Source organism: Dicentrarchus labrax, unplaced genomic scaffold (assembly GCF_905237075.1).
Source record: "Dicentrarchus labrax unplaced genomic scaffold, dlabrax2021, whole genome shotgun sequence".
NCBI classification, from domain to species: Eukaryota; Metazoa; Chordata; class Actinopteri; family Moronidae; genus Dicentrarchus; species Dicentrarchus labrax.
The window spans coordinates 26,506,794-26,521,807 of record NW_026136715.1 but is presented as its reverse complement, the minus strand read 5'-3'; the positions used below and the strand labels follow the sequence as shown (position 1 = coordinate 26,521,807).

General features: G+C 42.5%; 1 protein-coding gene across 1 annotated transcript; it reads left to right on the top strand.

Moving 5' to 3' along the window:
* The first annotated feature begins 3,396 nt into the window (after nucleotides 1-3,396).
* On the top strand, nucleotides 3,397-14,939 carry kiaa2013 (KIAA2013 ortholog). Its single transcript, XM_051424284.1, has 3 exons — nucleotides 3,397-4,717; nucleotides 7,993-8,846; nucleotides 11,046-14,939. Exons 1-3 carry the CDS (start codon nucleotides 3,760-3,762, stop codon nucleotides 11,094-11,096), a joined length of 1,863 nt encoding a protein of 620 aa, XP_051280244.1. The 5' UTR covers nucleotides 3,397-3,759; the 3' UTR covers nucleotides 11,097-14,939.
* The last annotated feature ends 75 nt before the right edge of the window (nucleotides 14,940-15,014 follow it).

Sequence of the window (15,014 nt, the reverse complement as noted above, 5' to 3'; positions counted from 1 at the left end):
ACTTATGGTGGTTGGATTGAGACTGAGACTGTATCTGCCACTCGCAGATACAGTCTGCTGTGATTGTTTGAATTCCACCAGCTGCTGCGGTGGTGAGCACAGATAACATCATGGTGGGACTTCAAACACAACACCCCAGCACCCTCATAATGGATCAGTGGGCATTTCAGTCATGTCTTCCTCTCTTCCACCCTGACAAACTCCAAACAATATGTTTGAAATAGGAGAAAATAAAATCCTTGTATGTAAAGTGGGCATACAGCTCCTCAGACCACAATCCACACACCTTGTAGCCACCTACAAGCGACTGGTGACGCAACAGGTGGCCAGCACTGGGACTATAAAGGTTTGGTCTATGGATTGGGAACTGTTCCAGGGGGACTATGGGGCAGCAATGTACCATCCAAACAGGCTTCCCAAACAACAAACTAATAAGGAGATCAAACATCTTCTCAACAGGAAGAAGACTGCTTTCGTGGCAAGGGAACCCGAGGAGCTCTGCGCTGTCCAAAAGAAAAGATAATAATAACTTTTCACACTGCACTTTGCCCAGGCTAAGAAAGCTTTCAATGACACAATCCGGGCTCATTCCAAAGCAGGCTAACCCCGACTTTAGCCTAGAGCTAGCTTGCCCTGCAGGGATAGCCCTGAGTTTGTGGGATTATCCTCTGAAAATCAACTAAACGCTGGGCTGAAAGGTGCCAGTGTGAAACGGGGCTTAAGCAAACAGAATGTACACATAGATGTAAACATTAGTCATGCATTCCAACTGATAATTAACTCAGGGCTGGTAGACGTGCAGTGTCAATTGTATAGCCCTAGGCTTAGGTTATCCCTGGGTTAACAATGTGTGCACTCGTCAGCTTGCAGCAGCCGTCCAGCACCTCGTCAATCTTTCCCTGAGGTTGAGGAAGGCGCTTAACCTATGGAAGCTCTCCTGCATTGTTCCAGTGCCAAAGAAAGGACGCCCCAGTGCTCTCAATGACTAACAGACCTGTAGCTCTTCTCAAGCTCAGGTCCTTCTAACTGATTACCTGGAGCCACTGCAGTTTGCATCCCAACCAAACATCTGACTGGAGGATGCCATCCTCTTCCTGACTCACAAGCTCTCCTCTGGCTTCCAGCAATGCAACGGTACACTGACGCTGCATCCTGGATCATGGACTCCCCCCCCCCCCTTCCTGTCACTCTTTAGCTGTACTGTCAATTAAAGGCAATAAAAGCCCCCCCAAAAAAAGAATGTATTTATTTTTTATCATAAGAAATACGTGCTTCAGTAATTCAGTGAAGGTGAAAAAACAGCAAATTCAAGTTCTAGGGAGCATCTACAAGCACTGCCATTGCCATGATATTTTTTGCCAACAATAAACTGGACTGTAGTGATGGGTCGGTCCCGAACGATCCGGCTCTAAGAGCCGGCTCTTTGAAGTGAACGACGGGAGCCGGCTCCTGATTGGGAGCCAGATCTGGATTTTTTCCCCGTTTTTCCTCGTTTTTTTCTGTTAAAGCTGCGTGATTGGTCAAGATGTGCGGCGGCGTCTGTGTATCTACACTGAGCAGGAGGGTGGCGGGAGGGGTTACAGACACACACGGCACAGTGAGCATGTGAACAGGTGGGAGGGAGACGTGACAGAGCGAGAGAACTTGCTACATAGACAGACACTACACACTGGAAAGGTGAGGAAAATGAGTGACAGAAAATGTAGTAAAGTTTGGACATATATGTATATATGTGATAGACAGTTCAAAGGCAGAGTGTAGACTGCATAGTTAAAAATTTCATATTGAGCAGCTTTTTGTCTAATTGAGATGGGTCTTTGTTTTTGTATTTTAAAATTCCATGTTGAGTATATTAATAAATCCATAAAAATAATAAACATTTGATATAATGTATGTATTTACATTAGATATTCATTTTGGTAATAAATTAATTTAAGCAACAAAAAATCTGAGGAGCCACTTGGGAGCCGAAAGAGCCGGCTCATTTTAGTGAGCCGAGCCAAAGGAACCGGTTCTCTAAAAAGAGCCGGAATTCCCATCACTACTGGACTGGTCTCATAACACCAACGCCCTCTTCAGGAAGGGACTAGATCTGTCAGCGTGTGCCACAGGCTCCTGCTGATCTTCTATCAGTCTGTAGTAGCCAGTGCACTGTTCCTTGCTGTGATGGGCTGGGATGGGGGCTTCAGGGCTGGTGAGGCCAGCAGACTCAACAATCTGGTGAGGGAAGCCAGCAGTGTGGTCAGGAAGGAACTGGACAACCTGGAGTCAGTGGCAGAGAGGAGGACGAAGGACAAAATCAAAGCCACCCTGGAAAAAAACCTCTCACCCTCTCTACGAAGAGCTGTGGCAGACGGGCAGCTCATTCAGCCACCAAATCCTCCCACCCAGGTGCAAATGGGCGCTTCAGGCACTCATTTGTAACCCGCTGCCACCAGACAACAGCACACACACAGTCTATAGCACTACACAGCACTTACAGACCCATTTTCCCACAGTGTTTGCTGGACTGATTGATACACTTTGCTGTATTTGTTGATATATTTTGTTATATTTTACAATATACTATAGGCCTACCATATTATATTCCAACTGATGTTGTATTGCTGCACTATACTTCATATTATGTTTATTATATATTATGTTATAGCAATGTTATTTTGCTGTACTATATTGTATTATGCTATGTCACTACATAGCTATACTATATCTCCAGAACTGCCCCCTCCCTCTAGACCTCTCTCCCCAAACACATCCGAGACTGTACTGATCTGTCCACGTTACTAATAAAAATCCATCTTTTCACAACTGCTTTTAATGTGTGATTAATTGTTGTGTGAAACGTGCTCTATAAATATAATGTATTATTATTATTACTATTATTATTACATTTCACGTTATACTTCATCTCATATCCCATACCATATCAATATATACCATATTATATTATACTATACCTTGTTAATGTGCCATACATAAAGACAAAAGCAAGGTTCAATTACTTATTCATAGCATATATTACTTGCCTGGTGTTTACAGTACATAGAGTTGTTGACTCTGCTGCTATTAATAGCACCACTGTCACTTTTATATACATATTATTATTTTGTCCCCAAATGCTTGTATCATTTCTATTTTGTATTCTTTTTAATTTTAGTTTAATTTACCTGTTATTTATTTATTTTACATGTATCTCATGTTTTCACTGTAACCAATACCATTTAATTAAATTAATTAATCCGTTTTTAATCCTATATTATTTTCCATTATCTTTCCTGAAAATGTATTTAACTTTATTAAAGTTTTATCTAAATAAATAAATAAATAAATAAATAAATACACACCATCGATACACACAGTCACTGGTTTTACGACATTTCCGGTCGTTGCTGTGTCGTTTTGCTTTCCGACCGTTGTGACAGACCAGAAGTGTGAGCCGCTGGCTGCAGTTAGTGACAGCTGATGTTTTCAACCTGAAAGCAGTCAAACAACCAAATGACCCGAGGCTCGACCACCTGACGGCTGCCATACACACCCGTCGGAGGATATGACAACAAGCACGATGCAAGAAACAACGGCACATTTCCCACAGCCTCCGTCCACAACGCTAGCCACCTAGCTAAGCTAACTGAGCCGGAAGCTAACGACGCCAGTTCGAGCCCTGTTCGATGTGACGGCCTCACATTTCCAGCCTCAAGCACCCTGGGTGCAGTGTTCACACACCGACTCCTCGCTGGGCTTCCGTCATTTCCACACGCAATGTGGCTACAGCAGAGACTAAAGGGGCTACCAGGCTTGTTATCGAGCAGCTGGGCGAGAAGACTCCTCATAGGGCTGCTCCTCTTCCTCATCTTCTACTGGTACCTGGGAGCGGAGCGCAGATGGAGGTTCTTCGGCGGCTCGGCTATGCCCGGCGGGGCGGCGGGACAGTGCCTACAGGCTGAGATCCACAGGTGGAACTCTCTCGTAGAGCGAGGAGAGGGGATATACAGCACACCTCAGGAACAACTGGATACACCCTTTGTATCAGGTAACGGCCATATTCTGGTTGACATTGACTCTAACAAACTGTGGGTAGCGTCCTCCTCACAGCCCGGCTCGGCTCCGGTCCACCAGACTGAATACTCACCGAGACTGGGCGTCCATCTCGAGGGGAATCGGGCCGAAGCGCAGGCTGCCATGCTGTGGTTCCGGAAAGGAGCCGTGCTGTCAGTCCGCTGTGCCTCACCAGCCGCTCTGCAGTCAGCCCGGGACTGTGTCACCATCAGAGAGGAGTTCATCGCACACAGGAGCAGACCTAACGTCTATCTCCAGCGGATCCACGTCAACAACCCGTCCGACAGAGCCGCCTCCTTGGACGTTTCCTCTGAAAATCCCTCCTTCGGTAGCAAGTTCTCCACCAGCGTGGAGAAACTGGAGGACAGAGAGATAGTGCTCTTCTCCGGCAGAGTGCCTGTGGAGAATAACCGGATGGTGCTGGTGGTGGTGGTCACCAAGAAGGTGAACAGCAGGTTCCAGGTCTCCGCTAAATCCGAGTACACTGACAACATCCTGTCAGTGGTGTGGACCTCGGAGCCCATCGAGTCCTCCAAGCTGGAGGAGACCTTCAGCACCCTCAGAGATGGAGCCAAAAAGGAGCTGGGGGAGCTGCTGAGGGCCAGCGTGGATGAGCTGGTTGTAGATCACCAGCAGGCCTGGATGGACCTCTTTATTTCAGGTGAGCTCAGGTTGGAGCAGGCTCTGGGTTTTAAAGGGACACACTAGGGTTAATCTGTTTATGGAAGGGAAACCAACAGCTGCCTGAAATATTCAGATTGATATATTGATTCCAAAGGCGGTGATATAACTGTGTTGAATCACTTCACATATTGTGAAACAGCTGAGCGCTGTAGACATCAGCTCTGAAGGGATTTTACTGTAGGTCACATGTTCTGTCAGCAGGTTAGGTGCATATCCTCTGTTAGGAGCTAAATAGAGCCACAAGACATAAATATAGTTAGACGGCACATACCTTACTTTGGTAGTTTTCCGCTTTTCCACAGGGTGCCAGATTCCATTAAGAAAAAAAAGCCAAGATTCTCAAATGTAAAATGTTTAATCACAAGCAGCCTTATGCACAGCATTTCATTTATATTTAAAAACATATGCCTAAAGTACTTTTGCGTAAGTGAAAGTAGCAGTGCCACCGTGTAAAAATACTGTATTGGCATCAAAATATACTTAAAGTACCAAGAGTAAAAAGTTCAGAATAATATATATTACTGGATTGTAATGGTTGATGCATTAATGTGTTCATCGCTGTAACATTGCAGCTGGTAAAGGTGGATTATCTATGATTTATATCTTGTGTTGATAATGTGAATCTGCAAAGTAACTAAACTCATCAAATAAATCTAATCTAATGCAATGCAATAAAATGCGCAATATTTGCCTCCAAAATGTAATGGAGTAGAAGTATAAAGTTATTCAATGGAAATACCCCAAATTGTACTCACGTACAGTACTTGAGTAAGTCTACACTCCACCACTGGTTATTCTAAATTTTGACACAAAGATTTTCGTTTTTTGCAAATGTATATCGGTTCCAAATATTCTAAGCCTTGATTACTATACTGTACCTTTTTCAGGGCTGCTACAGATACTGATTATTACTGATTATTATTACTGATTATTATCAGTCAATCCCCTACTGAAACAACAAAACAGACCATGTTTTTAGACTTGAAGCCACATGACTAAATAGTTTTTGAACTGAAATGATCTGCCAGTTTTACCATTCTGGCTGCAAACATAACTGATGCAAATGACGTTTGAACAGCTTCAGAAAACATATAATTAAAAGGATTACACACTGGGCCTTTAAAATCGTTTAGGAGCAGTACTTCATCGAGACAGAACTAACAACCTACTTTCCAGACTGACTCCTGAGCTCACTCACTCTCACCATATTTCTGTCATATGTCTCCACTGTTGCATTCTCCATTTCTCCCCTCCACTATGTCTCCTCTCTCCCCATCCCTTGCTTTACTTCCTCATATTATCCTCATATATACTAATATATACTGTATATATTGCAGCATTTATGAATGAACAACATATAGTCATTTGCTGTGGCAATGTATGCACTATGGAGTTTGAACTCAAGCTGATAAATGAGCTACAAAGCGGCCACAGGCTAGATAAAGTGGACGGTTAAAACAACATTATTGTGTGGAAACAAACAGCTTCAGCATCACTCCACGTCTCCCAGCTAGCCACTTACTCTGCGGTTTATGTGACAGGCTATTATCTGATGCAGCGTGTTTCAGATAATGGACCATCCCTTGAACTCTGGTTGATCTGTCTGCCCTGTGAATGCCTCATATCAGTGCCAAACTGGAAGGTCAACTCTCAAGTCCTTTTACTTCACTCCCTGCACTCATTGAATGGAAGTCTCCTAACAGACGTTTCCACAAACTGGGTCCCGGCTGCATACTATAGGCTACTAATTTGAACCTTATTTAACATGCAGTGCATTTCCTTTCACGTGAAACATGACTGAAATGTAGTTAAAAGCAAAAGCTCTGGATTTTTGGGTGGAAATGCTACGCACAGAATTCATTTTATAATGTCACAGTAACGGTATATATCATGATGCAGTAATTGGTCTGTAAAGTCAAATATGAAAATGGTACACCACACCGTACCTTATCACAATGGATTATTTTCTTCTTTATTTAGAACTTCGCACCCCTTTTTCTTCTCCCTAATTCTGAGCTGGTTGGGATGCCTCCTGCTCTGTATTCACTCTTTCACCCTCCTCCTCCTTGTTTTCTTGTCACTCTCTTCTTCTGCAGCAGTTGGCAACCAGCTTAGAGGTTACTGCAGTCACATGAGAATCCAGACATTATTTGTTTCATTGCCTGCCCCGAATATATATATATATATATATATATATAAGCAGAGACACTAAGGCAGTGGTTCCCAACCTGGGGGTCTGGACCACCACTAGGGGTTACCAAAGCTTCAGCTGTCTTGATTTTAAGGGGTGTAAGAAATATTATATATTAAAGTATATAAAGGAGGCCTATATCTCAACATTTCGTTCTTGTTTGTGAAGAAAACCGATTGAAATTGTTACTTTTAAAGTTCAAAGATTTAAACTTTCAGACGTGAACACAAGCTGTATTCAGAGAGAACAATACACAGTTAAAATAACCAAAGAGCTAATAGAACAATGAGAAGGAAACAGTACATTTGTCAAAAAAGAAGTAAATATAAATATAATATAAAAATATCAGGAAAACTCATCTCTCATTCACAGGAAATAATCTCGTTTTACACAAACTTCCTGCAGTTATTGTGTTCCCTGTTTGGGTTCACTGTACAGTTAATCAGTTGTTCTCTACTGTTATTGTTATTTTATATTAGATGAAATATCCATAAAATATGTCACAGTCAGGGGTAATCGGTTTACTCAGTGATAGAAAAAGGGTCCCTTTAAAGAAAAGGGTTAGGAACCACTGCACTAAGGGATAGCTCCTGCAGGGGAGACGGTATTACCAAATCTCTACCGGTGGACATATTTCTACTGTTGCACCATATATACCAGGGTCCAAAATGAGTACTTGCCAAATGTGAATAAAACTCTACATGAGCAAATAAAATAAAAGGGGTCAGTCACCATTGGTGGGTTGCTGAAATAGGCCTACTTCACATCATCACCACAACACATGAGTTCATTAACTAAGGTTTGTTTTTCATCAACTCTTAAAGACATTGTTCAGTTTTATGGCCAGCTGAGAAATATTTTGTCGGGCTACATTTTTTTCAGTTTGCGAGCCATTGGCAGATAGACCAAAAAGTTCATGTTGAACCTTGTATATGGCCTTATATTGCCCAACCCTAGTCTGTGATAAAGTAATCGTAGTCTGAAGCTCTGGAAAAGCTAGTAGGTGGACAAGGTGAGGAATAATGTGGAACTTGTGAACTTGTGTGTCTTTGTTCATTCAGGTGTTGAAATGAGGAAGATCACAGACTCCCACACGCCGTCGAGCCGCACAGTGAACACCACCCTCTACTACATCCTGTCCTCCACCACGGCTCCCCTGCTGGATCGAAGGCTGAGTGGCGAGGAGCGAGCTCGTCTCGAGTCCAGCCTCAACTACGCCGACCACTGCTTCAGCGGCCACGCCACCATGCACGCAGAGAACCTGTGGCCCGAGCGGGTGAGCAGCGCCGCTCAGATCCTGCAGCTGGTCACGCTGTGGACCCTGACCCTGCAGAAGAGAGGCTGCAAGGTGCTGGTGGCGGCCGGAGCCCACGGAGCCATGCAGGGTATGGTTCTCAGCTTTGGCGGCCTGCAGTTCACCGAGAACCACCTTCAGTTCCAGGCCGATCCGGACGTGCTGCACAACAGCTACGCCCTGAGAGGGATCCACTACAACCAGGACCTCATTAACCTGGCGGTGCTGCTGGACGTGGAGGGGAAGCCTTTTCTCCACGTGTCGGTGAAGCCGCAGGAGAAGCCGGTGAAGCTGTACGCATGCGAGGCCGGCTGCCTCAACGAGCCCGTGGAGTTGACATCAGAGATCAAAGGTCACATCTTCCCGGTGATGGTGACCCAGCCCATCACGCCGCTGCTGTACATCTCCACAGACCTGCGCCACCTGCAGGACCTCCGCCACACCCTGCACCTCAAGGCCATTCTGGCTCATGAGGAGCACATGGCCAACAGGTACCCAGGCCTGCCCTTCCTCTTCTGGTTCAGCGTGGCCTCGCTCATAACGCTCTTCCACCTCTTCCTCTTCAAGCTCATATACAATGAGTACTGTGGCCCCGGCGCTAAGCCCCTCTTCCGGAGTAAGGTATAAACAGTAGTAAGAAAACAACAGGAAACAAACAAACTGCAAACTGATCTGCTCTGCTCCGTTTATTTTTTTTTGACTTGTGTGTGTGGTGGCAAAGATTACCTATCTCTCTCTCTTTATCGATGCTCTCTCTCTCTGTGGGTTGGTTCCTCAGTTGTGACTTTCACCTTCTCTGTGAGTGAACTTTATTTTCCTGCCTCACGTGGTACATGTTTGGAGTGGGCCGGCATAATAGCCTTACACACCTTCCCTTTCCCCTCTCACAAAAGTTGATTGCACAGTTTTTGATCCGTGTTGAAGGAGTTGATGAAATTTGTACTGCAGCCGTTTCCTCTGAGAGACGATAAGCGATGGAAAATCTGATCTCAGAGTAGCCTTCATCAAAGATCAGACCTTAAAGTTACAATTAACCATTTGGTCTATGGCGTCATTTTAGCTCGACTGCACTTCATGTTCTTTGTGGAATGTAAAGCATTTGTTGATCAAAATTGAAAAAGAACAAGCACAAGAGTCATTATTTTCTCTCAAATTCTTCTTTTACTTTATTTATAAGGCATTCACATTGTTCTTAAGGGACTGTACCAGTGTTTTTGCATTTATCATAAATCACGTATACTTTGTGTTTTTTGTCTGTCTTTGAGGAAGCCATTAGACTTCATTCATTTCATCATAGCGTAAAAGACAGTTTACAGAGACTTCTTTGAGTTCAGTAATCCATCCCAGTGGACATCATGTCTGCTTTTATTTTTGTAAAAGTTACGTTATTGTCTGCACTCACAACATTAAAAGATACTCTGTGGAGTATTTGACCACTAGTAGCGCTGTGGAGTAATCTTTTTAGTTTTTTAGAGCAGCTACTCGATGTGTTTGCAAGACGGCGGTGATGCAACACCTCCGTGCTTATGGTTCCCACCGCTCCACTGGTCCACAGTCAGTGGCGGTCATGCACCAACAAACAAAACCTCTAGGATACATGCAGTGTGCTTTGTTAAGAAACTGAATGTAAAACACAACTTTTGTTGTTTACTAGAAACCCCCATAGGGGAACCTTTAACTTTCACAAACATAATAGCAGCTTTCTACCGAGTCTGCCATGTTGAACTGCCATGTTTCTACAGTAGCCCAGAGAGGACAAACCAAACACTGGTTCTAGAGTTGTTTTTTTCACTGATTTGGCGGCCACTGTAGTTTCTGCCACTAAATCCTACACATTGCTTTTTTTAAGGGGAGGGAAAATACACAATTCAGAAACCTCAACCTAAAATACTCCATCATGCCAAGAAAACATTACTGCTTTACAGTTAAGTCACATGTACATGATTTGTAGTAAATGAGCTATAACACTGGTATTGCCCTTCAAAATAAAACATTATTGCAGCTTGAATTTAATTTTCATAGCTCTGGTCATCAGCTGGGATAACATTGTACTCACCAAATGAATTTCTGAGATATGGGAACAAAGCAGGATCGTGAAAAATAGCTCCAAGACAGAGGATCGGACAGGCTGTAAACAAAGCTAAAAGACCAAAGGCAAACCGGATCTGTAAGACCCAAACTGTCTGTTGTAATTGTGCGCACCCAGTTTTCCTGTTCAATGAGGAATGATTGCCAATATTTCAGGCGTGCACACTTTCAGTTTGCCTCCAACCTGTCTGATCGTCCAACAGCTCGTGTCCAGAGCCACGAAAGTTAAAACCCAAGTTTCTCCTATAAGTGAGATGATTGTCAAAACAAAATTATCGGGCAAACAACAGAAGCTTAAAAATTAGAACACAGCGTGGTGCGGTGGTGCTAAAAGTCCATTATGTCTGCTGTCATGTAAAACGGCTACCTGTTTACAGATGTCTTTACAAAAAGAGTTGTCGACCTGCCGGATTTAGAGAAGGTGGTGCTGCAGGCTAAATGTTCGTCTCTGATCAGCATGGACTGTGTGCTCACTTTGCCAGAAGTCTTTATCTTGCTTTTCCTTTTTTTCTCTCCATTTTGATGATGTTTTATATTGAATTACTCAATTAAATTAACAAGAAATCTATGGGTTGGCTTTGGCTCTTTACTACTGACCTGTGCCTCAGTCACACACCTCTCACCCTCAGCATGTCTCTGTTCTCTCCATTTCTCCTCGGAGTAGGTGTGGATGGGTTGGGTGGTGGCAGTTTGTTTCCCAGCCGTTCTAACCTTCCGCTCTGACTTCACTAGGTTGCCAGCAAAAGTGAGGATGGCTGCCGCGACAACGGGAATGCTGCTTGAACACTACAGTGCTATGTCCACATTCAACATGTGCTAGTGGTTCTGCTTGAGCTTTGGTAACATGGGAGGTATTAGCATGGGTGCGCTGGTGCTGAATGGCATCTACTGTGGAGTGACAGCACCCACAGGCCTGCTGTGAGAAGCTGATGAAGCATGTAGGGTAAAACTGGGCTTGAAAAATTATTGTCATTAATTAAACTGCTCATTTTTCTAATCGATTGGTCTAGAAAAGGTTTTCACAGTTTACATATTTAAATCTCATTTTGTCCGACCAACAGTACAAAACTCAAATATACTCTGTTTAATATCACAAGTATTCACTTTTACTTAAAAATTCCTTTAAGGAAGAATTTGAACTAGATGTTTTCACATGTAGCATAATTCTCTATTAAACTGGCTACACTTTGAATCTGATCAAACTGGAAACATGTACCAAACACTATGAACGGAGGGTTTTTCCTACTAAAACCAGTGAAACTGAACACATTCACTCACAATGGGCTGCTGTTTTGTTTTTTATAAAAAGGATCCAACTCTATGCAGCAGAACCAGAGATATCGTCTTTTTTATTCCATGCGCCTAAATTACCCACAATGCAACGTGGGTTACAGTGGTCTGGAAACTGCACCCAAACAGATTTTTTTTTCATTTTTAAACATGTAGCCTTCAACCCCACCTGGCACTGCCTCAAGTGACATCACTTGAGGATATTGATCAGCTTTCACACAGCTTCCTCTGGAGACACTAAAGGTTCTCCAAGACTCACATATGCAGTAATACTCCCCAGCACCTGGAAAGAGTTTGCCTTTAACTAATCTTGCCAGACAGCCTCAGCCTGTTATAGGACCCCCTGTATACTGTATCTTCAAACAAAACATTTCAATCTGACTAAACTAAACAGGTGTGACAGACAGTTTTGTGCTAGCTAAACGGTGTGTTGATTATTTCCAACTTGGATATTTTGACACATTGTACGCAAACAGCGACGTGCTCCATGCAGCAGCACGGACGGTGAGCAGCCATTCAGCTCACATCTTGGATGACTGACTGACTGAGTGGCAACAAGGCAGTCTCTTTGTAGATTTCTTTATTTCAATGACACAAAAGGGCAAATAAATAACAAAAAAAAACCTGCAGACAGGGCTGTCTGCAGGGCAGCGTGGCTGGAAAGGGTAAAAACCACATTGTCATATTTCATAGATACAGACTGTGGCTTTTGGGCTCGAGCTCTGGCTGGCTGAACAAGGCTCAGTTAAACTGATAGATATGGTCTGAGAGGAAAGCCTCTGTGTGGAAGTTTTGTTTGCGATTCTTTGTTTGCAGATAAACAATCTGAGCGACAGTTGGTGCAGTCTGTGTGTTGCTTTCAGTCCATTTATCGTAAGGGTTAGGTTTGAGACAAAGGATTTCTTCAGTGGCTGAAGGCAAAAGTGTCTCTAGCTGCACACTCAGCCAGCCATCGTAGAGAGGGTTCGATGCGTGATGAGTTATACCAATGGGGATACAGTTTCAAGGCTTTGATAGTGCTGCAGTTGGTTGTTCAAATGCAAAGAGAGGTTGAGAGAATTGAGGTCAAATCCTCCTTACTAATTTCTTTCCTCTGCACACTGAACTAATCGCTGCATAAAGTGGCTGTGATTGTCGGGCATCCTCTAATTCAGTCATTGGACAGGAGGTTGTGAATGTTGTTAACTGATCTGACAAGTACATGTTTAAAGCACACTGAAGACTTAAGAGGTCCCAGGTGGTAGAGGAAAAACAATTCCTACACAGAAGGCTTTCAAGCTGCAGTCGGTCCTTCTTTTGTCTTATTTGCTGAAACTTTCACTATATCCTGACAGTAGTACATGAGACAGATAAACTGTGAAACGATCAGGTTCCTCTGGCTCCTCCTAGCGCTCCTGGAACCTGATCGTTTCATGGATTATCTGTCTTATGTAAAGTTATTTTATAAACATTACCTACTGCAGCTTTAATGTGAGTTGCACAGGATGTTCAGTTGAGATCAGGTTTTTTCTTTCATTTATCACCATCTGTATCTTCAGTTGCTCCTTAAGTGTATTTAAGCGTTTCCTGTGCTGCTCTCGATGTTTCCGAATTTTTGATTTTCTGTTGAAGCTTTTTCTCTTTACATCTGTTTACTTACATCCACATTCTTTGTACTTTTCTCATGCCTGTTTACCGTATAATATTTACTGTTAATTTGCTCGCTGCTATTGCTTCATTCATCAATAAATCTTAACCCCACCCAAGATGATTTCAGCTTGAAATCCAAATAATTTAAATAGTTTATTACAAGCTAAAGTAAACTACATTTTACAATAAGTTATCATCACAACTAATACATTAATAATTGGCTCAATTACAGTTGCATGCATTATTAATAAAATATTAAATATATATATTTTTCTGAAATGTCTGTCCAAGCCTGACCTAGAGCTGCAGTTCTGGGCCCAAACATGCTCAGTCAGCCATGTTTTTAAATAAAAACTATGGTTCATTACAACTTTGGTTTCATCTCCTTACAGTCGGCCATTGGTTTTATCGATTGCCTTAACTTTAGCACACTAGTCATTTCTTCGATATGTGGACAATGCGAGAGACAGGTTGGAAACAAACGCGAACAATACAATTTGAACTATCTGTTGTAAACATCCATCACAGTTCACAGACCCACTCACTGTTCAGCTTTGACCTAGCAGCCTACATTACGAGTATTGCTGATCTGTTGGTTTGTTCATAACCTGTCTGACTGCTCCTGTTTCTTGCCCCATTGGAACAGTTTTTCTTGATGTTGTGCTCTCGTTCTCGTAACCTACCGAGGAAACTATTTTGCCTGTAGGATAGAGCAACGTTTTCTTAATATTCTTGGAACATCCATTTCTGGTAAAAATACAGTGTGCGGAATCTTCTCCTGACCTAACCATTGTGCCTTGATTGCTATTAATGTTATTGTTTGAATTCACATTTCAGCTTGACAAAATATAAAATAGAAGCTTTTAAAAGAAGAACCTTCTAAAGGTTCTGTAAAGGGCGTTTAAACTACCTTCTGGGAACATTTCCTGAAGGTTACCGGTTTGCTGGGTATGGAGCCGATGACCAGAGCTACTAAACTAACCCATTCATAAAAATCTGTATTTCTTTAAATACTAAATCAACATTAGATCACCAATAAAACTACACATTTCTGCATTTGTGACCACACCCTAATCAGTGATGTCACAGTGGGTATTAGCCCCTGACAGCATACTGAAAAAACTCGCTGGAAGGTTTTAACCCATGAGTCAGTGCATGCTTCTTTATTTTTAAAGATACACTTTCTGAGTAGGGACTGCAGTGCCCAGCATACCTTTAATACACAACTGTGCTTCATAACATGCTTTTACTATCCTGATCACTCTGGCCACTGTGAACTCATCTAAATGTATACATCACACAGGTAAATGATTGTTAATGGCAGCCTTTCTGTGTAGAGGTTCTTATTGGCTGTTCCTCATAGTTCTCAGATTTGAAAAAATATGCAACTTTTTATGTCGATCAACTTTATTTGAACCTAATTTTAAGATCTTTATTAAATCGGAATAGGTATAAGTTACGTATTCTTTGTGACTCAGCGTATTTAAGGATTGTTCTATTTCATTCTGTTTGTGGGTTGTATTCGATCTTTCTTTCATGTCAACTACTGTGTGTGCCTTAATGAAGAAGTTAATTTATTGAGCTAATGGCTATAGCCATAATGGGATTGGATTGTACTTGAATGGTTTGTGATGATATAAAATGGAAGTTAAAAGCTAAAGGTTTGATCTTGTCTTACATTGGGGAGAATAAATCACTGAAAAATTGTCTGAGAATTGTGCTGTTTGTTCCATATATTTCTATTATTTTCTTAGAACAGCATTATGTTTTTGTCATTGAAGC

Excerpts from the sequence above, each read along its gene's own strand:
- kiaa2013 (XM_051424284.1), top strand. The coding sequence starts at position 3,760 with ATGTGGCTACAGCAGAGACTAAAGGGGCTACCAGGCTTGTTATCGAGC. Across the intron at positions 4,718-7,992 it reads GATGGACCTCTTTATTTCAG|GTGTTGAAATGAGGAAGATC; the intron begins GTGAGCTCAGGT and ends TTGTTCATTCAG. Across the intron at positions 8,847-11,045 it reads AGCCCCTCTTCCGGAGTAAG|GTTGCCAGCAAAAGTGAGGA; the intron begins GTATAAACAGTA and ends TGACTTCACTAG.